Source organism: Polypterus senegalus, chromosome 7 (assembly GCF_016835505.1).
Source record: "Polypterus senegalus isolate Bchr_013 chromosome 7, ASM1683550v1, whole genome shotgun sequence".
Classification (NCBI taxonomy): Eukaryota; Metazoa; Chordata; class Cladistia; order Polypteriformes; family Polypteridae; genus Polypterus; species Polypterus senegalus.
Window position 1 is genome coordinate 134659240 of NC_053160.1, and position 26235 is coordinate 134685474.

The 26235-nt window shown below is 36.3% G+C and overlaps 1 protein-coding gene across 1 annotated transcript in view; it reads left to right on the top strand.

Moving 5' to 3' along the window:
* Window positions 1-26235, top strand: part of LOC120532863 (ras GTPase-activating protein 1-like) — a 183507-nt gene that overhangs the window by 85472 nt on the left and 71800 nt on the right. The window contains exons 4-8 of the mRNA XM_039759308.1: window positions 6510-6580; window positions 11086-11203; window positions 12688-12719; window positions 23213-23265; window positions 24587-24737. Coding sequence (XP_039615242.1) covers window positions 6510-6580; window positions 11086-11203; window positions 12688-12719; window positions 23213-23265; window positions 24587-24737 — 425 coding nt within the window. The remainder of the gene's footprint in view (window positions 1-6509; window positions 6581-11085; window positions 11204-12687; window positions 12720-23212; window positions 23266-24586; window positions 24738-26235) is intronic.

A 26235-nucleotide genomic window follows, 5' to 3' on the forward strand; every position in this document is an offset into this window, starting at 1 on the left:
CCAAATCGATAATTCTGAGGCATTTCACAATGTTATAGTGGTCCTTCCAGAACTCTCGAAGGGTGAGGTTTGTGCTCTCCATCACCTCTGCCGCTAAATATTCACGGGTGAAGGACTGTGCTTATGGAAATGAAGATGAGATGGTCAGGGTGGTGTTTGGCACAAACTTGGCGAAACTGCGAGAGAAACTTTTAAGTCCCGGGGTCTTAGCTAACATTAAATAAAGCCGTGAGCATCGCACGAGATAGCGCAAGCACAGCTGAGAACCTTCGTTGCATGTTCTCCGAGCGGCTCATGTGAACTGACTGTGAGCGCAGTACGCAGACAAAAAGCAAGAGCTCTAAAGAGCGCTGAACAAAAAACGCAGTACACAATTGAGAAGGCAGCAAAAGAATATGAAGCGAGTGTCGCATACAAGCATATTCATAAGTGCAGCTACTGCGGAAACAAAACATACGGTGGAAAAAGTCAATGTCCAGCTAAAGGAAGACAGTGTAAAAAAAAAAAACCTGTGCATGCAGTGTGTGATGTCTCAAATAAAGAGGAAGACGAGCTGTTTATTGATGTAGTAAGAAAGGAATCGATGAATGAAACCTGTTATCTTTACAACGGTTGACAAACACGGAATGTAACTTGAGCACAACACATCCTTCAAATACAAACCTGATTGAAAGAAATAATGATAATCAAATCCTTGATGACAGCAACACTCAAAACAGTCACAAAACAATTACATCGACAATCATGTTACGTTATTTTTAAAATGTTCCCTTTTCTTTTTCATAACTTCTTTAACACACTACTTCTCCGCTGCGAAGCGCAGGTATTTTGATATATATACTCCGATCTACATACTGTGAAATAAACGAACCACACGCCGTGGCGTTAGCTGACTTGCTGACCAACCACAAGCGTTACCTGGTAGGTAACCACCCATACAGTCAGATTGTGAATCAGACTACGGATGCCTTGAATGTAATTACCCCGATCTACATACTGTCAAATAAACAAAACCACAAGCCGTGCCGCAATGTAAGAGGCTTCGCTGCTGACGCCTGAGGTTCGATTCCCGAGAAGGAGTGCAGTGAGTGTGTACGCCTGATGAGCCCAGAATTAGAGCAAAACACATGTCGCGTAATGTTTGCATTATTTGACAGTAAAAACTATTTCAACTATTCTATGATCTGCTTCTCGCAACTGAAAGAGGGCAGCGTGGCCAACTTGCTGACCAACCACATGCGTTACCTGGTAGGTAACCACCCATACAATCGGATTGTGATTCAGACTATGAATGCCTTGAATGTAATTACCCCGATCTACATACTGTCAAATAAACGAACCACACACCGTGGCGCAACGTAAGAGGCATTGCCTGTGACGCTGATGCCCGAGGTTCGATTCCCGAGAGGGATTGCAGTGAGTGTGTACGCCTGATGAGCCCAGAATTAGGGCGAAACACATGTCGCTTACTCTTTGCATTATTTGACAGTAAAAACTATTTCAACCATTCTATGATCTGCTTCTCTTAACTGAAAGAGGGCACTGTGGCAGACGTTAGCCGACTTGCTGACCAACCACAAGCGTTACCTGGTAGGTAACCACCCGTACAATCGGATTGTGATTCAGACTATGAATGCCTTGAATGTAATTACCCCGATCTACATACTTTCAAATAAACGAAGCACACGCCGTGGCGCAACGTAAGAGGCTTGGTCTCTGACGCCTGAGGTTCGATTCCCAAGAGGGAGTGCAGTGAGTCTGTACGCCTGATGAGCCTAGAATTAGGGCGAAACACGTGTCGCATACTCTTTGCATTATTTGACTGTAAAAACTGTTTCAACCATATATATGTGTGTGTGTATATGTAATATGTATGTGTGTGTGTGTGTGACAGCAACACTCATAACAGTGACAAAACAATTACATTGACAATCATGTTACGTTATTTTTAAAATGTTTCCTTTTCTTTTTCATTAATTCTTTAACACACTACTTCTCCGCTGCAAAGCGCGGGTATTTTGCTAGTTTGCTATAAAGTAAAGGCAAAGCAACTTCGGAAAAATTAATAAATAAAACATGATGACTGCTGTTGTTTGAATTTACTTTCTAAAGATAATTGGAGTCATGAGTTAGCCAAACCTGGAAGTCCATTCAATGAAATGAGATTGGAGGTGTGGTGTAGAGATATTTGCTATTCACAAGAAGCATCTGCTGATGTGGAGCATACCTTGTAAAAAAAAAAATATCTTTGAAGATCTACAATCAACAAATATTGATTTAAATAGAGCTGGAATGTGTTACAAAGTAATTTCAAAGAGTTTAGATATTTGTCAGCTCACGGTTAGACATACCGTGTCTAAATGGAGACAATTTAGTGCTGTAGCTGCTCTCCTAAGAAGTGGGCACCCAGCCAAAAAGAGTTGAAATGCACAATGCAAACTGCTCAGCGAAGTACAAAAACAACCCCAGAGTAAGAGCTAAAGGTGTAAAGAATTATTGGAGCAGGTTAACATCCCTGTCCATGGAAGCACACCACACAGAAGCTACTACTCTCCTAAAATACATCACTGCACATCCAATGTTGGCTGAAAACCATCTTGTTACTCCAGTGTCATTGGGAAAACATTTTGTCGACCAATGAAGCTTACGTTGAATTGTTCAGGAATAATGTGCAGAAATACAGTACATATGGCATGAAAACGATACCTCATACCTACATGAAAACATCTTTGCTGACTCTGGGCCTGGACAGCTTGCCAATATCAAGGGGAAAATGAATGCCCAACTTCATCAAGGCAGCTGCAGCTATAAGTAGGGTGATACAGTAGGACAACAACTTGTAAGCTTTGAAATAAATCTACTACAAAATTTCTTCAGTAAAGGAAAATCTGTCTTTTGCAGTGGCCCAGTCAGACCCAAGACCTTATTTTAATAAACATGCTGTAGAATGACCTCAGGAGAGCCAAACACACAACATCTTATGCATATGGCTGAGCTAAAGCAGTTTGTTAATGAAGAATGGTCCAAAATTCCTCCTAAATGTTGTGTAGGTGTGACCCGCAGGTACTTGAAGCACTTGTTAAAAATTATTGCTGACAATGGAGTTTCAACTAGTTACAAAATCTAAAGGTTCAGTTACTTTTTTAACAGGGCACTGTAAATGCTTGATAGATACGATAAAGACATGAAAGATTTATTTTTTTGTGTCTTTTATTAGCTTAAGCATATTGTGTTTGTCTATACGTGTGACTTAGATGAAGATCAGGTCAACTTTTGTGACCAATTATTATAGAAAACCAGGCAATTCCAAACGGTTCACATACTTTTTCTTGGCACTGTACATATAAAATATTTCATGTAGGAAGTAAACATGTTATATTTAAATGTACAGCAGAAGGTTTTAAACATTAAAATACAACTTTAAGGGCCTAGGAGTCTTAGTGGATTTGTCTTTATCTACATCCAGTGTGTATAAGCCATTAGGAAGGTTAATAGAATATTAGGTTATATAGCATGATGTGTACAGTACAAATTAAGGGACACTATGTTTAAAATATAATGCAGTAGTGGGGCCTCATCTGGTGTACTGTGCAGTTTTGGTCTCCACATTACAAAAAACACTAGAGAGAGTTCAGAGAAGGGCAGCTAGACTGATTCCAGGGATGGAAGGTTTATGCTGTGCAGAAAGATTGGGAAAGTTGTACCTTCTCAGTTTAAGAGAAGTGACTTGAAGATTTTAAAACTATATAAGGAATTAGTGAAGTGGATCCCAGTTATTACTTTAAGTTCTTCAACATGATTACGGATGCACAGATGGAAATTTGGGTAGATCTCACACAAATGTTAAAGTTTTTCGTTAAACAGAGAATCATGGACACATTGAATAAATTAGGTAAAAGGGTAGAGAGTAGTACTTTAGGGACTATCAAAAAAAATAGACTCTTATTTTAGAAAAATAGTCAAATAGGCATGACAAGCTTTGTTGGGATAAATGGCCGATTCTTGTCAAAACTGTTCTAATGTTTTAATATAAATGTTAACTGTGGACAGTAGAGTTTTAAATTTGCATGAGAATTAAACATATGTCAACAAATACAAAACTTAGTTACATGGAAAAAATGAATAACATTTTTGTGAACATATATATTCTTTGCCGCATAGAAGAAAATGACATTTCCCGCAGAGGAAACAATTATTTCTGTATTTCATTTTCTTCTCCATTCATCTCTACTGGCTTATTAAACTAATCAATTTAGATATGCTTACAAGCCTTAAGTTTTACTCCGTTAGCCATGCTCTCTCTTTCAGGGGGTGGGGGTCGACTTGTTCTCAACCCTTCTTTTTGTAAAAATTGATTGATTTGTAAGGAATGATTGCAATAAAATTAATAAACATTTCAAAAAAAAGAAGAAAATTACATTTCCAAAAATGACTAACAGAAAATAAAAATTGATCTAGAGCTAGTATATCCATAAGGCATGCTGAACAGAGGCAATCACTACTGACTCAACAACTACATATCTTGTAACATCAACATATACAGTGTGACAGATAGGGGGTGCTGTCATCCCCTTGAACCCTCTGATCAGACACCAGATAAAAGTCCAAATAATGCATTTATTATAATAATAATAATAATAATGTGCACAAAGCACCCTTCTCTCCACAATACTCATACAAATCACCAATACAATAATCAATCCTCTACTCTCCCAGACGCGTTGCCACCCTTCTTCCCCACTCAGCTCGTCCGTCTGGGATTTCCCGGAAGTGCTTCTGAACCCTCAGTCCATGTGACTCCCCAGCACTTCCGAGTCGGACTAAAAGCTCTGCTTTTCATCGAGGAAGTACGTCATTTCCTCTGTCCCTGTGACCAGGACGTACTTCCGGGTTATAGGGCACATAAAAGTCTCTGAGCCTCTCTGCAGCGTTCCCTTGTGGCCCCCATGGTACCGAGCAGGGCTGTGAAGGAAAACTCTAATATCCGTGATGCCCTGCTGGAATTCGGGGCACCTCCATGCTGCCGGAAAGGGTCCATATAGCGGTGTGGGGGTATTGGCCGGGATGAACGGCCGGCCATATCTCACAGCAGTAAAAATGTAAATCACAAAAATGTTAATTTGGCTTATGTTTGTGTGCATTTGCTATACAATATTTTAAAAAGGTGTTTAAACAGGAATGAGTTAAGATGTATAGCTTTGTTCACACTTCATGTCAAATATTAGATAGATAGATAGATAGATAGATACTTTATTAATCCTAAGGGGAAATTCACATAATTATTAGTCTTTCTTTTCTCTGACATGGTAGCATATTTTATTCTCGCCCTTTGTTGTCCTCACAGCAGTAAAAAGATAATCTATTCTGTTAATTTTTTTTTTTTTTCAGGTGTTTGATATTAGTACATATTTTTCATACTTAAAGGTGTTAAATTGGAAACTGTCTGAAGTTGTATGTATTCTCCAACAATCATTATTTGAAAAGTGATTTTTAAGAGATGACAAAATTGCAATACAATACATTCCCTAATGCATTTGGGCAAAATTAACGCAGTAACATTTCCAAAACTTTGAGCCAGTTAGTGGTAAGAAGGAGAAGAAAAAATGGGACACTAGAACCATAAGTGCATTCTGGGACTTAGGTCCAGGGTGGCCTTAATGCATTATATATTCACAGACAATATGCTTTTTTCATCCTCTTTCATCCTCATGACAGTTGATTTTCATTTTTAGTAGTATTAAGTATAGCATTTATAATATGGTAAGTAGTTATTCAAGAGCCAAGTATTGTTATGAAATTGTACTGTAAATGTCAATGACCCCCATGACCCTGTAGTTAGGATATAGCGGGTTGGATGATGGATGGATGTCAGTGTTAATTTTCAAGACTTTATTACAAAAGCCATAATCACAATTCATAATTAAATATGTACAATTTTTTTTGTAATTTTTTATAAGATATATACTTTCAAAAATGTGTTTAGAAAGAATGTAACAAACAGTCATGCAAGGTATATGCAAATACTGCTTCAACACAAAATTATGCTTTATTGAACAGCTTCCAACATTACATGATTGTAGCACTTAACTCACACAAGCACATACATATGCACACTGAAAAAACTAGATTTGCCCTAGTTACTGTAAAACAAATGCCTCTTTACCCCTGATTAGTAATGCAGTCTGAGCTTTAAGAATGTTTTCTTCGTGTTGTTAGTAAAATTATATCCTTCCCTTTTCAAGTGTGTTTTAGTTTATCGTGCAGTTTTTTTTTAAATGGCAAAAATAAAATGTTGTGAGAATGATTGATTCTGCAGTTTGGTCTTAATTTTGGTAACTGTATTGCCATAAACCTGCTTCTCTTTCTTATCTCAGCATTTCTTTATAAATTAGTTATCATACTATTTATTTAAAACTCAGAAGAATTAAGATCTCTTTAATTACTCTTTAATAGAGTTACATTGTAATTTTTATTTGAAATCAAAACTTGTAAATGTGTATATTTTACAGCCTGTTGAAGATCGTCGGAGAGTCAGAGCTATTCTGCCATATACCAAAGTGCCTGATACTGATGAAATCAGGTAATTTTTTTTCTGCAAATTGTCTAGAAGTTCTGTTCTTTTTTGCTTTAAAGAAGTATTAAATAAAACAAAAGGCTACCTAAAATTACCTTGCCCTTCTCCCAGTAATGCATCAGAATGCATTAACAGAACATATCTAATGAGAAATAATTCCAAATAAATTGAGTCTTGTACTAAGGTAGTAGAGTAAGCCATTTTAAGGTTGATTAAAGACGAATCATCAAAAGTAACCTTTGAAAGCCAATGTAATGGGTTTTGTTGGGTTACATTCTCCAACTGAGAAAAATTGAATATTTTATTTATGAATTATACCTTGAATATTAGATGTTTTTGTTTAAAGATTTGTTAAAGAACATCCATCCATTTTCCTAACTGTCTTATCCAGGGTAAGTTTGCAAGGTAGCTTGAGCCTATTCCAGGAATTAAGAGGCACAGGTAACCTCGCCTGCTCATCCTCATGCATGTAGCAAGCAAACAGGAGTGCCTTAAAGGAATACTTTACCAAAAATTGATACTACTTTTAAATGTTACCTCATATAGTTTGCAGTGGTCATGTTTCATGGAGAAATTAAATATTCAAACTAATCATGGTTGATAAGTGTCCAGTGCTGAACAGTGGCAAACTTTTATGGTGAAAATATGTAAAATGTATTAATTTTTTGCAAAATATTAACAGTTCCTGAAATCTCTGCATTGAATGTCAGCATTAAAATATGAGGGGGAGTCAACCTAAAGTTAGAAAATGGGATTTATCAGAAAATGAAACAAACCTTAACAAAACTGATAATGTCATTTCTCAGTGTAGTGTCCACCCTTATCAATGCGCTTGCGCCACCTGCCTGGAAGTGCCTGGATTCTAGCAGAATAAAAGGGTTTAATCTTGTCCTTGCAACCACTCGTACAACGTTTTCTTCATGTCATCATCTGTCTTGATTCGACGACCATCCAGGTGTTTTTTTTTTTTAGAGGTCCATAAAGATGGAAATCACACGGTGCCAAATCTGGCAAATAAGGAGGATGTGGCAATACCTGAAACTTCAGTTTCTCCACACAACTCTTGGTGTTCTTAGCAGTGTGTGGGCGGGCATTGTCTTGCAAAAGGACTCCTTGAATCACGTCCCTGGTGTTCCCTGCCTGGAGTGTGCATGTTTTCCTGGGTGGGTTTCCGTAGTGTGCTCCGGTTTCCTTCCAAGGACATGCAGGTTTGGGGATTTGGTGATGCTAAAATGATGCTAGTGTACATGTGTGCCTGTATTCATTTTGCGATGAGCTGATGCTCCATTCAGGGATTGTTTATGTCTTGTGCCTGATGCATGCTGGAATTGGCGCATCAGGGTGCATGTAATCATTAAACATCCATCCTTTTCAAAGATATTGTGACAGGTTGTCCTCGGAACTTAATGAATGTTTTCACAAAACAGGAAAGCTGAACATTTTCTCACCATGATGATATCTCGGACTGCCAGCTGGTGGAATCTTCCACATATATGTAAAGTATGCGTGCAAGTATAAACAGTACAACGTTTCAGTAGAGTCCGCTGGAGCATGCATTGCGTGAAGTATAAAACTGGCCTAAAACTGTCAAACATGCAGCTCAAAAACTTATCGTCCTTATTGTACCACTTTTAAGATGTCCTTGAAGCTGTTGTCCCGTGAGCTGCCTATCATGCAAGGTGTTTGCTCTCTGAAATTGTCTTCTGATTCTTTTGAGGCTTTGGGTCTGCCAGACCTGTTCCTGTCACAGTTTCTTCCAGTTTTAAAGTTACTTTTGATGGTGAGGAGACTGTACTTGTTGACACCTTTCCTTTATTTGCAATTTCTTTAAAGGCCTGTATTTTATAATAGTCAGTCTGTCTTCCTTTGCTATCTGGCTTTTTCTTGACATTATGATAGCAATATACTACTCTTTGCAGAGCAGTATTGTCGAAATAATGCTTCAGAGAACGTAGTAACAGATTTTTTTCCAACACTGCCTTTATACAGACAGAGTTTAAGTATTCAGGAATAGTTTTGGCACCTGTAGGAATTGTTGCATGAACCTTCAAGGCTAAATTAGCTTGCACTGCTGCAGAAAAGCTGTCAATCCGTTACTTGTTCCCAGAGAAGATGCTTTTTTTCTATAACTCTGAAAAATACATTATTTTTCAGGTTTTGATAACCTAAACTTTTTTTCACAACTTCTGGTAGTCAGCTGCTTACCTGTGTATCATTTCAGGCTATTCACTAAACCTAAACTGCTTAAATTTTAATCTAGTTTTCTGAAACTTTTGAATAGTAGTGTATAGGTGTGTTTCTGTGTATTTATGCTGTATATTTAATGTGTGTATATATGGACATTGTGATATACTGTAGTATTCTTATTCTTCAAGGATATTTGCAGGGAGAGTTCAATTATATTTAAGGTATCTCAAATGGAGCACACTGTGCATATGTTTCAGTTTTCAGTAACTCCGTGTGAAAAGATTTGGAAAGTGGTTTAAATTGTCTGTCTAAAAACAGAAAAACATTCTGTTGAAATGGCTCCTGAGTCACATGCACAGCAGAGGCTTCTATCTGATGCTGCCTGTTTTAGTTTCAATAGTGACATCAGTATGGGCTGACCATAAGCAAAGACCAAGTAAGGAGATAACCGAAGATGCTACATAAAGGAAGAGGTGCAAGACCAGATGGAGTCAGTCTTTGAGTTCTCAAGACCTGTGCTGACCAACTTTGTAGTATCCTCTGTCACCTGTTCAGTCTATCCCTGCTGTTGTTGAAAACATCCTGTATTGTTCCTGTTCAAACGAAGGCAGACACCTCTTCACCTAATGACTACAGACCAGTGGCACTTGCGTTTAGCCACGTCATGAAGACCCGATCCTAGACCATATGAATCGTCCTGTGGTATTCCAACCTAGACGACCTGGAGTTTGCCTATAGGGAAAAACTTGGAGTAGAAGATGTAACTGTTTGCTCCACAAGACTTATTCTCACCTGGAGAAAGTTGCCACAAAAATTGCATTTGGAAATTTTAACAAGGGTATACAGATAGGGTTTTTTTGAGCTTATGCATCTTTTAATTTCTCTTATGTATAGCAAATGCTTTTTAAATTAATTTTCTTGTGTATTAAGTTTTTGTGAGATGGGAGCATCATTTTCATGGGGTGTATAAATGGAATTAAACATGGATGTTCCAAAATGACAGAGTTCTATATTTCAAGCTCATTTTCATTGAATTATTGACCTGTTTTTCATGTTATTGTATTATGTAAACAACTTTCATTTTAAGTGTTTATCAAATAAATGGTATTAATTTTTCTTTTTGTGTCATATTCATTGTAAGTTTATTTATAGTATCAAAATCTAGGGGCAGTAAAACAGACTGACGTGACCACACACAGTAGCGTGGCTTTCTAAGCAGACACTGGAATATGACTTTTTGGCTTTGTGAACAAACATTATTATTTTATCTGTTTAGGGTAGATTTTTCTAGAAAGCTTATGTTTCATTCACATTGGTATTTATAAACTGGGCAATGGTATAGAGCAGGCCTTGAGTGCCGCAGTGGCTGCAGGTTTTCATTCTTGCCATCTTCTTAATTAGTGGCTTAATTGCTGCTGATTACTTCTTTCAATTAACTTGACTCAGGCTCCATTGTTGTTTCTTTTTCTTTAATTAGCAGCCATACAATAATGAGACAAAAAACAAGCCACCACATGACCAGCTGCTCTGTGCCCATTACACAATATCTGAAATTAAAGAGAGGTGATGGTCTTGGTAAGGTTGATCTCTCAGGTTACCAAAACATTTTGACGGTGCTCTTAGAAAGAACAGAAAAACAACAGTTTTCGAAATGTGTGCTATGGCAGAATGAGAGCAGCAACAAGCCATGGAATTAAATAACGGGTTTAATTAACAGCAAGAATTGGCTTCTCATTAAGAAAGTGATTGGAGTGAAATTGGTTGGAGTTTGAAGCCCCAGTTTAGCTGGTGATCTGTTATCTCGTTTTTGCTTGGCTGTCATTTAATGAAGAGAGGAATCAATGCAGAGGGCTGAACTCTTTTAACAGAGCTATTAAAGTGATGGGGAACAAGTTAATTAGCAGTGAAAACTGGTCACTAATTAGGAAGAGAGTTAGAATGAAAACCTGTAGCCACTGCGGCACTCCAGGCCTGGAGTTCGCCACCCCTGGTATAGCGAATGAGTTTTACCTTTCCTACTTTGAAAATGACTTTATAATCACTGCAGCAGTCACCATATCACTACAGATCTAACCCAAAGTAACTAATGATGCCCATGTTTTTTGTTTTGTGAAGGATAATTATCTGTCAAAAGTTTTAGAGCACCTCAATTTTTCTATTTTTCCTTCAAATTTAATCAGCTCCAGTAGTGTATTGTAGATATTGTTTATTCAGTGAATCATGGCAAAATATTTAATGCAATGAGAAAATGATTTATCAAGTGTTCCTCACTATTATTCCTCTCTCAAGTACAAATTATTAATGCATGATTTTCTCTTTTCCAGTTTCCTTAAAGGTGACATGTTTATTGTACATAATGAGGATGAGGATGGATGGATGTGGGTAACAAATGTCAGGACTGATGAGCAAGGACTAATTGTTGAGGATCTTGTGGAAGAAGTGGTACGTTAGTGTTTATAACTGAAACAATTTCTAAATGTTTTTTTTTTATATGTCAGGTCCTTTTTAAGTCTTTAACTAAAAGTACTGTAATTGGCAATTCATTCTTTCCCCAAACCTACTAAATGTTATGTAAATTGATTATATTTCTGTACTAAGTTAAACAATGTCTTGTATCCTTTGTTTTTTCCTGTACAAGTAATGCTCTTTTTATATTACCTGTTCTGTGCTATGTTCAGATTAAACTGGTTGCTGTTTGCACTGATAAATTTCTTATTCAAATTAAACAGGATGCTTTTCACACTGATAGATGTTTTATTGAACGTAACTTGAATTGATAAATTGTGGTGTCCCTTTTTAGAGTTGCTTGGGGACAGGGATTTTTCTGTTTTATTTTTCTGTTTATTTCCTTTTATATTAAGGTTAAACATAATCATAATAAAAGCCTCCACACACAAAAAATTGTAAAAATATTTTTTATTTGAGTTAATGCACAAAATGTTTAAACAATGTTTTATTTATAAATTGAGTTATCTTTGCCTTTTTTACTGTAGTAGTAGGGTATTGTACCCTGTTAGCCATAATTGATGCAATGAGAAGTGAAAGAAAATGACACCTTTTATTGGCTAACTGAACAGATTACAATATACAGACTTTCAAGGCATCTCTGGCCCCTTCTTTTCTGTCAGCTTCACTTCTCATTTCCTTACTGATAATGTCTGCTTGAGCTGAATATCAAAGACACTAAAAAGATTTAATTTATAGACAATCTCTAAGTGATTTTTTGAAGAATTGGAGATACAGTTGAAAATCAGTTACCTTTCAAAAGTGAAATTATCTGAACCACAAATATACTGTACTATAGTCTCTCATCTATGGGTCTGTAAATCCAGTGTTTTTCATATTTACCCTAGTAGAATCCTTTGGAAGTTGTTGATCTTGCAACAGAAATGTGCTGCGAGCAACATCCTGATTCCACTTACAGTGGATGTGGACTTTGCATGAGTGCAAATCTCAACTGATATTATACTGTTTCATTTATGTATTATTTGAAGTAGTTTTCTGACATCCATTAGTTTTATCACCATAAAACCACACCCCCAGTCTTTTAAATTTTCTTTTTTCCAGGCAGTTTTGACATGCCTGCTTCTTAACATCTGGAATGTGACATCACTATTGACAAATATAAATCTGTCCACAGAACTCTTTTACCTTTAATAAGTAATTTGTATTAAATTGTTCACCATTGTGATTCATAACATAGCTTGCATTTTTATCTACCATAGAAAACTCTTTTTCCAGCTCCAGAAGGACACTGTAAGACTGTTAAAACATCAATTGGTTGGAAATCAGACTCTCTGACAGTGAACCTAAAACATCTCACTTTAAAGTGTCATTTGAAAATTTAGAAACTAACAAAGATACCATTTTTTATTGTTCAAAAGCTTACAATACTGGTAAACATTTTTTATTTATTTAATTTGTAGGGAAGAGAAGAAGATCCTCATGAAGGCAAAGTGTAAGTAATTGATTTAAACAAATTAAAAAATTGAACAACACTATTAAAAATGCATTATTTTGGTTTTTACGTCAATTGAAAAGTGTTGACTTTATGCCATTTGTGGAACAGCGTTAGAAAAATATACCTTTCTTGTTAAAGTATTCATTCTAAAAGTAAACAAATGATAGAGTATATATTTAAAATATTTTTAGTATTCTATAAATAAAAATATGACTTAAAATATGACGGACTCTGGTGATGTTTGGTTCTCTGTTCATAAAGTACAATTTGAATAAATTATTACAGTTTATCTGTTAAATTTAACACCAATAATGTAATCTGTTATAAATTATTCTTTCATACACTGTGTGCACAATTATTAGGCAAGTGAGTATTTTGACCATATCATCATTTTTATGCGTATATTCCAACTCCAAGCTGTATTAACTTGAATGCTTATTGGATTTAAGCACGTCAGGTGATGTGTATTTGTGTAATGAGGGAGGGTGTGGCCTAAGGAGATCAACACCCTATATCAAGGTGTGCAGAATTATTAGGCAACTAGTTTTCCTCGGCAAAACGGGCCAAAAAGAGATTTAACTGACTCTGAAAAGTCAAAAATTGTAAAAAGTCTTTCAGAGGGATGCAGCACTTTTGGAATTGCTAAGATATTGGTGTGTGATCACAGAACCATCAAACATTTTGTTGCAAATAGTCAACAGGGTCGCAAGAAACGTGTTGAGAACAAAAGACGCAAATTAGCTGCCAAAGATTTGAGAAGAATCAAACGTGAAGCTACCAGGAACCCATTATCCTCCAGTACTTTCATATTCCAGAGCTGCAACCTACCTGGAGTGCCCAGAAGTACAAGGTGTTCAGTGCTCAAAGACATGGCCAAGGTAAGGAGGGCTGAAACCCAACCACCACTGAACAAGAAACATAAGTTGAAACGTCAAAACTGGGCCAAGAAATATCTGGACAGATTTTTTCAAAGGTTTTATGGACCGATGAGATGAGAGTGACTCTTGATGGACCAGATGGATGGACCTGTGGATCAGTAATGGGCACAGAGCTCCACTCCAACGTGGAGGTGGGGTACTGGTATGAGCTGGTATTTTTAAAGATGAGCTAGTTGGACCTTTTGCATTGAAGATGAACTCAAAATCAACTCCCAAACCTACTGCCAGTTTTTCAAGACACTTTCTTCAAACAGTGATACAGGAAAAGACCATGATTTTATGCAGGCCAATGCTCCATCACTTGCATCAAGTTCTCACTGCGGCCAGCCAGTAAAGGCCTTAAAGATGAAGGAATAATGACATGGCCCCCCTTCCTCATCTGACCTAAACCCTATCGAGAACTTGTGGGCACTTCTTAAACGCTAGATTTAAGGGGGAGAAAAACAATACACCTCTCTGAAGAGTGTCTGGGAGGCTGTAGTCACTGCTCCACAAAAAGCTGATCGTCAACAGATCAAGAAACTGACAGATTCCATGAATGGAAAGGCTTATGACTGTTATTGGAAAGAAGGGTGGCTATATTGGTCATTGATTGATTGATTTATTTTTTTTGAAATGTCAGATGTTTATTTGTAAATTTTGAGGTGTTTGTTTATTATTCTCACTATAACAGATGAAAATAAACAAGTGAGATGGGAAAATTTTCATTTTTCCTTTAGTTGCATAATAAATCTGCACACTAATAGTTGCCTAATAATTGTGCGCACATATGTATTCCCCTGATGATGTTCACACTCACATTTCCGTTGTGAAACATTCAGGTTTCAGGTTTATTAACATTTTGGATTGACTGATAGCACTGTGTTTGTTCCATATTAAAATTAATCCTCAAAAATACAACTTGCCTAATAATTGTGCACACAGTGTATTTTATTGTGAATCGTAACAGTAGTGAAAATGCACTTTAATATTAATGCATGCATTGTAATATGAATACATTTTTTAAGGAGAATTATGTTCTTTTAGGGACTAATGAAGTGGTCAAAGTTGGATTTTTTTTTTTTTTTTAATTTTAGAGGTGCAGGATTTACTGTAGATAATGTCCTATATATTTGTTATATAATTACTTATTATAAAATGTAGTGCATTACTTTTGCATTAATTGTTCTTTTTTTGTATGAAAAACTGTGCATTTGACTGGCCAGCTTTTGTTGTTAAATCCCAAGCCCATGTATGAACCTCCTTGTATAAACCTTCATGAAACTGACCAGAAACACTGCCAAACATAACTGTTTTTTGTTTAATAAATACAATTAGCCCTTCATGTGCTCTGAATTAAATCTTATTTATCCCCTTTTTACATCTTCAGCCTGAGCCACTGATGATTTGTGGTATGAACACTGGCTGCTACATCATCCACTTGCACTGTTTCAACATATTAATAGCAAATAACTGGATTTAAACTAAACTAACACCTATTAATATGATTCTGTTACTGCACTGCACACAGCACACTCTTTTCTGCTTGGATGTGTGAGTGATTAATGCAAAAGATCCTCAAAAGGATATATGTGCTTCTTGCCTTATACAGGTAAAATTCCATTATAACTAACTCCCAGGGACCTAAAAAATATTTTGTTGTAACGAGGTTCTGTATTTGTTACTATAGTGCCTTCTTTAACTTGTATCCAGGCGTTTGCAATAATTTTGCAATAATTGAATAATTTCAATAGCTTCTTTTGCGTTACTTTTAATCTCCTGCCTACAAGTTATGCTGACGAGAATTTTTCTCAGCATTTCCTTGCGATAATACACTTTCAGGGTGCAAATGATGCCCAAATCCAATGGCTGAAGCACTGCCATGCATTGCATTACATGCAATTGGGTGGGAGGTATTCAAAGTGAACATTATCTGAATGTGGAAGCATGTTGTGGGCAGTACAGTTATCAGTCAGGAGCCAAATCATTATTTCTTCTTCATATTTTGAGGTTTCTGACTTCCCACCCAATGGGAACGACACGCTGAAGTGTGTCCTGAAGCACGATTGCAGTGTCTGTGGAAGATTGTTTATCTGTTGCTGGGGCAGGGCAATAGGAGGCTCACATTGCTGCAGTAAAAAGCCACAGAAGCAAATCATAAAAGATCATGGTCGAGCTACAAGTCTCTGTCTTGCACCCCAAAACACGAGGCTTAGTCTCAGTACTTCAGCAAAAACAGCTTTATTTAGCTTGAAACAGGAACGGCACAGTTATTTATTGTAGCGTGATCTGCCACTCTGCTATACACAGATATAGCAGTCAGGCAGTATTGTGGCCAGATCAGTGATCAAGTAATCCTGTTACAGTATCTGCATTTTCAATTTACGTGCTCCTAACCTTGAATCACCCATCAAGATCTTTTCTGTTTACTGTGAGCCTGCTATTGCCCCATACAGACGCGCAGATCTCACTTTGGGACGCTCTTCGGCTTGCTGTCTAGTTGGGGGAGGTCCCAAGGGAGTTTACAAATCTCACATTTTCTTGAATGTGTGCCGAATTAATAGGAAAGTTTCTTGAACGAGCATCACTGAACCACATAAAAATGGCTTTTTCGACATCTTCAAATGCAGCAGTTCACATACATTTGCAACCTGAGATTTTTCTACTTTTTTTACTCTGTCTTTCAAGAAAGTTGACAGTGTCAATGGCGAAATTCCGAATTCACTGGCAACATCTTTTTTTCTTTTTGCAGCAATCGAGAGCTGCAAAAAATGTGTTTTTTTTCTTCTAATATGAACTGTTCTCATTTTTCCGTGTCTGCCTATTCTATATGAGGGTGAGAGTGAGTTAAATTCCAGTGGATGTTTTTCAAATGTTGACAAGCAATAAGTAAAAGGTATCACTGAAAACCACAGGAAGCAAAAAAGGCAACAAAAAAACAGTACAAGGAAAGTTCAAAGAAAGAAAAAAAATTACAGTGTTTCTGTTTGGGGATCGTTGTGCACAACTGAGCTGCGGCCACAGAACTAACTGCTCTGTGGATGATTCATTCAGGCATTTCAAGGTCTTTTGTGCACTTCATTGTAATGAAAGTATGTACTACTACTTCGTAGTAACAAGATTTCTGTAGACTCGTGTCATATGGGGAAGCTGTCGGGACCATAAAAATACTTTGTTGTAATGAAAATTTCGTTGTAAAGATATTCGTGTTAATGGAATTTTACCTGTACCAAGTGCTACTTGGATAATAATACAGCAGGTATTTTTACTTTAACAAGTTAAGCATTGCATTATGTTACCTCTTTTGAAAATTAATCAGACTACTTAATGTAAGGTACTTTTAAAATTTTACCCCAACACTGCTCCTGAAATTGTGCTGCTCGGCAAGTTATTTATGCACATGCATACACACAGAGATGTATTTTCACAGTCAAGGCTGGTTTTGTAAGGCAAATGTTAAAGTCAAAATATGAATCCTAGACCTATACATGATTATAAAGCAACACTTAGTTTCAGAATGGATTTCTTACAGATTTTCCACCAGAATTCATGAATTGGCTTGTTTAGTGTATGACTAGGTAAATAAAGCCATTAAATTATTTATTTATTTATTTAATGGATTATATTCAAAGTATATGCAGTATGTTAATAGGTGCATCTGAAGCCATGATGCATGTTTAAGTACTATGTAATTGTTAATTGTATTTTGTGTTTTTAAAATTCTTGTATGTAGTATAAAAATTGGGGGAAAAAAATAACATGCCCCAATTTTCGACTTTTTTTTTAATGTATTTTTATTTTAAGTCTTGCGTATATTCCTGTTAGTTTGATACTTTTTGAATGTTTTTGCAGGATGTACACATTATACTTCTTTATGCCATATCTTTCTTTTTGCAAAAGTGTACACAAATTGTAATGTATTCCCCTATATCAATTTTGTATCTTGGTGAAAAATCCTTGAATATAGAAGACAAAAAGTTAAACTTCTTTTATGCCATTTTATTAAAAGTTATCCTTCCTTAGTTCACGTAATTTTATTTTAATTTTCTCTTGGAAATAATGCAGTGTGTATCTTTTTATGTATATTGCACTGCACTGTGTAACATTAAAATTATATTGTTATGATGTGTCACCATGTTTTATAAATTAAAATAGGTCCACTCCAATATATACAGTGGTGTGAAAAACTATTTGCCCCCTTCCTGATTTCTTATTCTTTTGCATGTTTGTCACACAAAATGTTTCTGATCATCAAACACATTTAACCATTAGTCAAATATAACACAAGTAAACATAAAATGCAGTTTTTAAATGATGGTTTTTATTATTTAGGGAGAAAAAAAAAATCCAAACCTACATGGCCCTGTGTGAAAAAGTAATTGCCCCCTGAACCTAATAACTGGTTGGGCCACCCTTAACAGCAATAACTGCAATCAAGCGTTTGCGATAACTTGCAATGAGTCTTTTACAGCGCTCTGGAGGAATTTTGGCCCACTCATGTTTGCAGAATTGTTGTAATTCAGCTTTATTTGAGGGTTTTCGAGCATGAACCGCCTTTTTAAGGTCATGCCATAGCATCTCAATTGGATTCAGGTCAGGACTTTGACTAGGCCACTCCAAAGTCTTCATTTTGGTTTTTTTCAGCCATTCAGAGGTGGATTTGCTGGTGTGTTTTGGGTCATTGTCCTGTTGCAGCACCCAAGATTGCTTCATCTTGAGTTGGCGAACAGATGGCCGGACATTCTCCTTCAGGATTTTTTGGTAGACAGTAGAATTCATGGTTCCATCTATCACAGCAAGCCTTCCAGGTCCTGAAGCAGCAAAACACCCCCAGACCATCACACTACCACTACCATATTTTACTGTTGGTATGATGTTCTTTTTCTGAAATGCTGTGTTCCTTTTACGCCAGATGTAACGGGAAATTTGCCTTCCAAAAAGTTCAACTTTTGCCTCATCAGTCCACAAGGTATTTTCCCAAAAGTCTTGGCAATCATTGAGACGTTTCTTTGCAAAATTGAGACGAGCCCTAATGTTCTTTTTGCTTAACAGTGGTTTGCATTTTAGAATTCTGCCATGCAGGCCGTTTTTGCCCAGTCTCTTTCTTATGGTGGAGTTGTGAACACTGACTTAAATTGAGGCAAGTGAGGCCTGCAGTTCTTTAGACGTTGTCCTGGGGTCTTTTGTGACCTCTCGGATGAGTCGCCTCTGCGCTCTTGGGGTAATTTTGGTCGGCCGGCCACTCCTGGGAAGGTTCACCACTGTTCCATGTTTTTGCCATTTGTGGATAATGGCTTTCACTGTGGTTCCCTGGAATCCCAAAACTTTAGAAATGGCTTTATAACCTTTACCAGACTAATAGATCTCAATTACTTCTGTTCTCATTTGTTCCTGAATTTCTTTGGATCTTGGCATGATGTCTAGCTTTTGAGGTGCTTTTGGTCTACTTCTCTGTGTCAGGCAGCTCCTATTTAAGTGATTTCTTGATTGAAACAGGTGTGGCAGTAATCAGGCCTGGGGGTGGCTACGGAAATTGAACTCAGGTGTGATACACCACAGTTAGGTTATTTTTTAACAAGGGGGAAATTACTTTTTCACACAGGGCCATTTAGGTTTGGATTTTTTTTCTCCCTTAATAATAAAAACCATCATGTAAAAACTGCATTTTGTGTTTACTTGTGTTATATTTGACTAATGGTTAAATGTGTTTGTTGTTCAGAAACATTTTGTGTGACAAACATGCAAAAGAATAAGAAATCAGGAAGGGGGCAAATAGTTTTTCACACCACTGTATAATGCATTTAAAAACCACAGTAAAATTAACCTGTCACAGAGCCTGATCGAAATGTTTCTGGCTGCAATTAACATTACGAGAGAGACGAGAGAGTGTTACGGGAAAAAGTGCAGTTAATAAGCTGAGGGTTTTTAAGGTGTTACTTCAAACAATTGTGTATATAAATTATGAACATTAGCTTAGAGTACTGTGATGCCATCTGCACTTAATGGCCACTTTCTTAGATATACCTGATTGTAAACACATGTAGCCTGCTTCTCCAAGCAGTCAATCATTTGGATGCTTTCACTCTAAATAGCATGCAAACTTGATCAGGAGATTTAGTTGATGTTTGACCAAAGACCTGAATAACCAAGAATCATGATCTAAGCAAGTTTGATTAAGTTGTGATTGTTGTTATAAGACATTATGATTCCAATGTCTTAGGAACGGCTCAAGAATTTTCATGCACTGCAGTCTGTAGAATTTACAGAGAATGATGCAATAAAAATATCTGGAAAGTGGCAGTTGAGGTGGCCAAAACACCTTATTAATAGAAGCAATCATTGTAGACTAGGAGACTATATCAAACTAAAAGAGGGCAATTAATTTTCAAGTAACATCTTTTTGAAACAGTGGACTTGCACAAGGACTTCTATAAATACACTGTTAAGTCCTTTAAGCCAATGAGCTACAGCCAGCAGGACCACTCTTAATCCTACTCCTCTCAGGTAAGAGCAGGGATATGAGGCTGACGTGGACCTCACCAAATGATTGAAGATTGGAAAATGGTGAATTTCGATTTCTACTCCAAAATGCATATGGAGTCTGAATATGGTATAAAAATTCCAGTGATACAGGCTTGTGGTGGTAGTGTAATGATGTAGGGACACACACCTCTCACATCCTGGCGGGCATTTTTCAGCAATTTCCACCTGAGATGAGAACACTATAATAAAGCCTTATTATGCAATAAATAAAGGAAAGACACTCATTTTTCCCTAGAACTTAACACGTAACTTCTCAAATTTGATATAAATTGTGCTTGCGTCAAGTTTAAACATTCCTTTACTCAAAAACTGTTGCCAAATGTTGTTAGAAAATGCAGTATATTTCAAGGTCAAGCAATGTTAGGTGAATGTTTTCACCCTTGGTGTGTTCCCATTCATGTCATCTGGTTCTGTGAAAAGTTGATAACACAAACAAATACATTGTTACAGGTTTTGGCACCATGGGCACCCATCCCACCACAGGAACCTTTCCTGGCAGGGATGCCCAAAATATAAATATAAATAATATAAAATTTATATAAAATATAAATTTCTCATATATACATGCATGCACACACACACACACACACGCACACCTCCCCCCGTAAAAGCGGATTTTCGTTTATTTTGTTCGCCTTTGGCACATCTATTTTTTTTCCAAACGTGGCCATGTTATACATCAGCTATAAAATGATATAAAGCTTGCAATGGCACAATCCACTGAGCCACAGTCACCTGAATGGAATTCTTTGCTGCTTGATGCCAGTGTTGATGTGCCTCCTGCTCTTTGATGGCGAGTATTTTGCTAAAACTTTGTCGCATGGTGACATGCTTGGGCTTGGTGTATTCAGCAGAAAATGCTATACATTTTTCTTACATACAATGGCTATATTTGCTGTTGCTTTGTGAAGTTTTATGCACCAACACACAAAAATTTTTCTTCCTAATGGGCATCAGAGGTTGATTTGCATGTCAGAGCGGCAGATTTTGTTCAAACATGGCAGTATTGGGTGACATTAGAAATGTTATTGTATCAGCTATCTAATGGTGTGAAGTTAGAGAGAGAATGTTCCACTCAGAAAAAGCCACCCTTGCCAGAAATACTACATGTTAGGTGCCAGCCACCTCAGCCATGTTGTTGCATTGTTGGATTACTCAGTGCTGCTTCCATATAGAGACACGTGCAAAGCCTCCTTTTATTGACTGGAACATGCTGTAAGTACCAAAATGTGATTTGTTTATTTTTGCTGCTGTTTTGTGGAGTTATATACTAGAACACGCGAAAATGTGGCACACTGTGTGACAGTTCCAGTTTTTGGCTCATGGCAGACTTGTGTTTGGTCGACTCGGTTGTTAGAAATTTGCTGGTTGAAACTTTTGATTGATGTATAACATTTGGGTATTCCATGTTCAAAATTACCAGGCTGGCTTTAATTTTTTTGATTTTGTTGTATGACGCAGCACACATGTGATTTAATATCAAATTAAAAGTCAACTTTACATACCGTAACAATGTGATCTCTATGAGTGTATAGTAGACACCCGTGGCTTTCAAACAAGTTGTTGTTTGTGTCTGTGCATGGCGTATTTCACCTGTATGATGGGTCGAAATCTGTTTTAAAAGATATTTTTTTTTCCCCAACCGCAGTTGGCCTGGTACCAAGCCCCCTCCGGGTTTAATACCAGTTTAGTATCACATGAATGCCATATCATATTTAATCATTGTTAAAGACCACAGATTATCTCAAGCTGGTGGCATGATGGTGATAGTGACTTCAGTTTATTCCAGTGGCCTGCTCAGCCTCCAGATCTCAGCTCAGTGGAGCTAATAGAGGATGAGGTGGAACAGGAAGTTTACAACATTATTGTGTTGCTGAAAAATCTGTAGCTACTACATGAAATTAGTATAGACCACAAGCCCTAAGAAATGTTTCTTTCCTTTTTAAATCTGGGCCTTGAAGAATTGTCTGTTTTGAAGTGAAAAGGAGTCAGACCTAGAATTAGATGGGTGTAACTAACAAAGTAGCCATTGACTGTATGGAACAATAAATACCATATTTGATATGACATATTAGCACAATTTAAGTATATGATATACTTTTATTTTCTATTATTCAATTTTAATGTAATTGTATTTAATAGATTTGTTGTTCCAAGCAGTCTAACTAAGCATTCTAAAATGTTTTCTGCCGAATGCTTTACTTATAATTATATATATAAAAAAATTCTTTATTAAATGGAACACAAAGTAACTATTGAAATCAAATATTGCAGCAACAGAAATGATTACTCTTTTAATGACAGTTTTTGGCAGAAGAGCTTTATCCTCCTAAAAGTATTTCTTGATTTTATTTTCTTGCTTTTTCTCTGAAGAATTTAAATTAACTTGCGTAACTAAAACAAGCGCACATGTAACAATGTGAAATTTGCATAATTCTTCCTTTTTGTTATGTCATTCATACACTAATACATTAAAGCAAAATATTTTATTTCCTTAACAAATTCTTTATATTTGATATGGAGATGTTCATACAAACAGAAATAAAACACAAACACTAAAGGGCAGCAGTTCTCATCATTTTCCAACAGCAAACAACTAACCAGTTTAATACACACTTTTAAGATATTAATCAAATTGCTGAAAAACAATGATAAGATCAAGCTGTTATAGCAAATACACTCTATATTGCGTGTCCCCAAATGCATGTCAATTATTTTTGTTTAGTTGGCTATTTATTAGCAGCTGTTGACTATTAAGTTGACTTTGTTTAGTTAACAACTTTTGTAATGTACTTTTTTATTTTAATAACTATTTACTTTAGTACACACTAATTACCTGTTTGTTATCATCATAGATGGGCTTGGATACCAATGATGTTTTCTTTAAACTCTTTTCAAGGGGTGACTAACTATATTTCTGTCTGAGAATTAACTTTCATAATTCTGTTTACTGTTGCTAATTTTTTATAATCTAAAACATGGATGTCAGTTTGCCATTATACCTTTTACAACTATTCAATTTCTTTTTAGCTGGTACCATGGAAAGATCAACAAGCAAGAAGCATATAATTTGTTAATGACTGGTATGTATGCAATATCAATGTGTGTAATGTATTTGTTGTAAACCTGGAAATTTTGCTCAGATATTTTTAACATCTTGTTTTGATTTTCAATGGGCATTTTTTAATTTGAATGATTTTTGACAAATTTTATATATACAGTTTCTTTGTGTGTGTTTGTATATACTGTATATACATATAGACACCTGCATACAAGCAAAACATAGCTTGTAAAACATGTTTTCTGAAAAGCGAGATAAAGAGTTTGTGTTGAAAGAATTCCATATTTACTGTTCAACATTTCATTCTCAATATAACAATCTCTAAAGATTGCATATCACTACCTGACCTTCAGCTATACTACTGGGTTGTGAATAGTGTTGGATTGATACAAAAATTTTGACTTTGGTATTGATACCAACTTTTAGACCTCGGGTATGGTGCACCATCTCTCTCTTGATAGCTGTGAGTTTTCAATTGTGTTCAAGTGTGTCTTTTTGGGTCGGAAGTCTATGTAACTGATGTTTTTTTTCCCCATCAGTAGCAAATGTTTTGGGGAATTGAGGAAAGCTGATGTTTACTTCTGGTACTGAAATATCACAAAATGCTGGTACTGTACAGTTTTAAAATTGGTGTTTTTCGGTACTTTTCCAGTGCTGATATGCTTCACAACCCTAGTTGTGAATATTCATAATTTGAGACAATGGGACGAAGAAGAAAATGCTGAATCTGCACCTGTGTGGTATCATCTGGAAAATAAAATTTTGGAATAGGTTCTCTCCCAATGTGCTCTACTCTGTGCTTCAATCATTAATAAATGTTTCTAGTAATTAGATTGTACTTCATTCACTTAAAATATGGAACCAATATAGAAATTAATTTATAGAAAGCACATTGCTGTCTGCTGCTTAATTACAGGATAAATTTGCATTCCAGTTGCACAGTATTTAAGTCTTGGAAGATGCTAAAGTACAGTGACTTTTCTTTAATATGCTAAAAATCTTCACTCTTAAAAATGTCATATATGTACTGTAGTTTGAGAATTATATTTATTTGTATAGTAAAAATAGTTTATTACAAATCCAACCCCTACTGATGATAATAGGTGAATTAATACTAGACCCATTGAAGTTAAATTGTTCTGTTTAATTATTTATATGCACTAATTTAATTTTATTTAAATTTGTTACATTATCTTATTTCCTAGCTTTCAAAAATGCTTTTTTAAATATATATATATATATATATATATATATATATATATATATATATATATATATATATATATATATATATATATATATATATATATATAACACTGATATGTACTTGGTTGTCTTTTTAGTTGGCCAAGTCTCCAGTTTTCTTGTTAGACCTTCAGACAATACGCCTGGTGACTATTCACTCTTCTTTCGAACTAATGAAAATATCCAAAGGTTTAAAATATGCCCCACTCCAACCAATCAGTTTATGATGGGAGGAAGATACTACAACAGGTAAATAGCGCTTTTACTCTTGGAGTAATATTATGCAATGTTCTGTAACTATTTTTTGATGTCTATGGAATTTCTAACTTGCTTGTGTAAGTTGTGTACATTGATGATTAATAACTTAAACACTATACGCGTGTTTTTTCAGGAAAATAGTAGATGCCGTTATAACATGCAAACAACAACACAAAACCCTGTAAAGAGTGTGAGAGGTCAACACAATCCAGTCGTTGGTGGTCCCATTATAGAGTGTAATGGCTGCTGATAGAAATTACTTCCTATAGTGCTGTCTTCAGCAGCACACATGTTGTGAATGGCAAGAATTTTCTTAATTGTCCTTCCCTACTGCCTCTTTCTCTCTCAGTTCAGAGCTTGTCTTCCTTATTGAGGATGTTTGCATCTCCTGCAGTAATTCATTTCCTCAAGCAGACTCTAGCATAGAAGGTTGCACGTGCTCCAACAGAATGATAAACATCTGTAGTTGGCTGATTAAACATCTGTAGTATAGACCTGCATATTCCAGAGGACATGAGCCTCCTTAGAAAAATAGTTGCAGAAGAAAGAAGGGTCCTGAACCTCCTGAAATCCACCACTTTTCTGTGTTCTTGCAAGTGCTGAGCTGCAGCTGGTTCTATATGCACCACTGAATATTTACCACCAAAATTCTGTACTTAATATCTTGCCCTTCACTAATGCATCTCTTCATAGCTTTAACATATGAATTTCTGTTAATCACACTACTCAGTATTGTACCTAATGTCTGAGATATACATAAGGAACAGAACAGGAGCCAATACTACCCTTAGGAGGATCTCTCTTCTAACAGGACTGTAACCATACAAACTTTGGTCTGCTAGTCATGCAGGTCATATTCCAAAATGCCATAGATGCATCTGTCTTCACCAACCACAGCTTCTCCCTTTCTCTCCAGCTATAAATAATGTATGGTGTTAAAATGCATTGGTGAAATAATATGAAAAAATAATCTTCACATTATTTCCTGCTGTATCAAAGAAGGAGCAGGCTCTCTTCAGCAGGTGGATGTTATTACTAGTTTGATCCAGGTAGGCTAAATGATGTTACAGAGTTAGTGTAGATCTGAGCAGATGTTCATGGTGAGCTAGGACTATCCTGTGTATGATTTGCATAGTGTATAATGTCAGAGTCATGGATCAACAGACATTTAAGACATTTGATTTCCCTTTCTAGGAAATGGGACCAGGCATAATGTTTCCTGTGCCACTGGGCCCTTTTCAGCTCAATGCAAGCTTCTCTGCATGTACCTTCTGCATCGCTAGGAAGATAACATCAGCCCTACAGTTTTGCACAGGCAAAGTCTCCATAATTTTCTCATCACCTGGCATACAGTAAAGGCCAGTCCAAAGTGGCTAGGTGGCAGGCACTGTGACAGAAGAAGTGATAGCTATGTCGGCAGAGTGATTTGATGTCTGCAGTACAGGAATGGCTGAGATAGAAAAGAATGTTCAGGGGCATGAGCAGATGA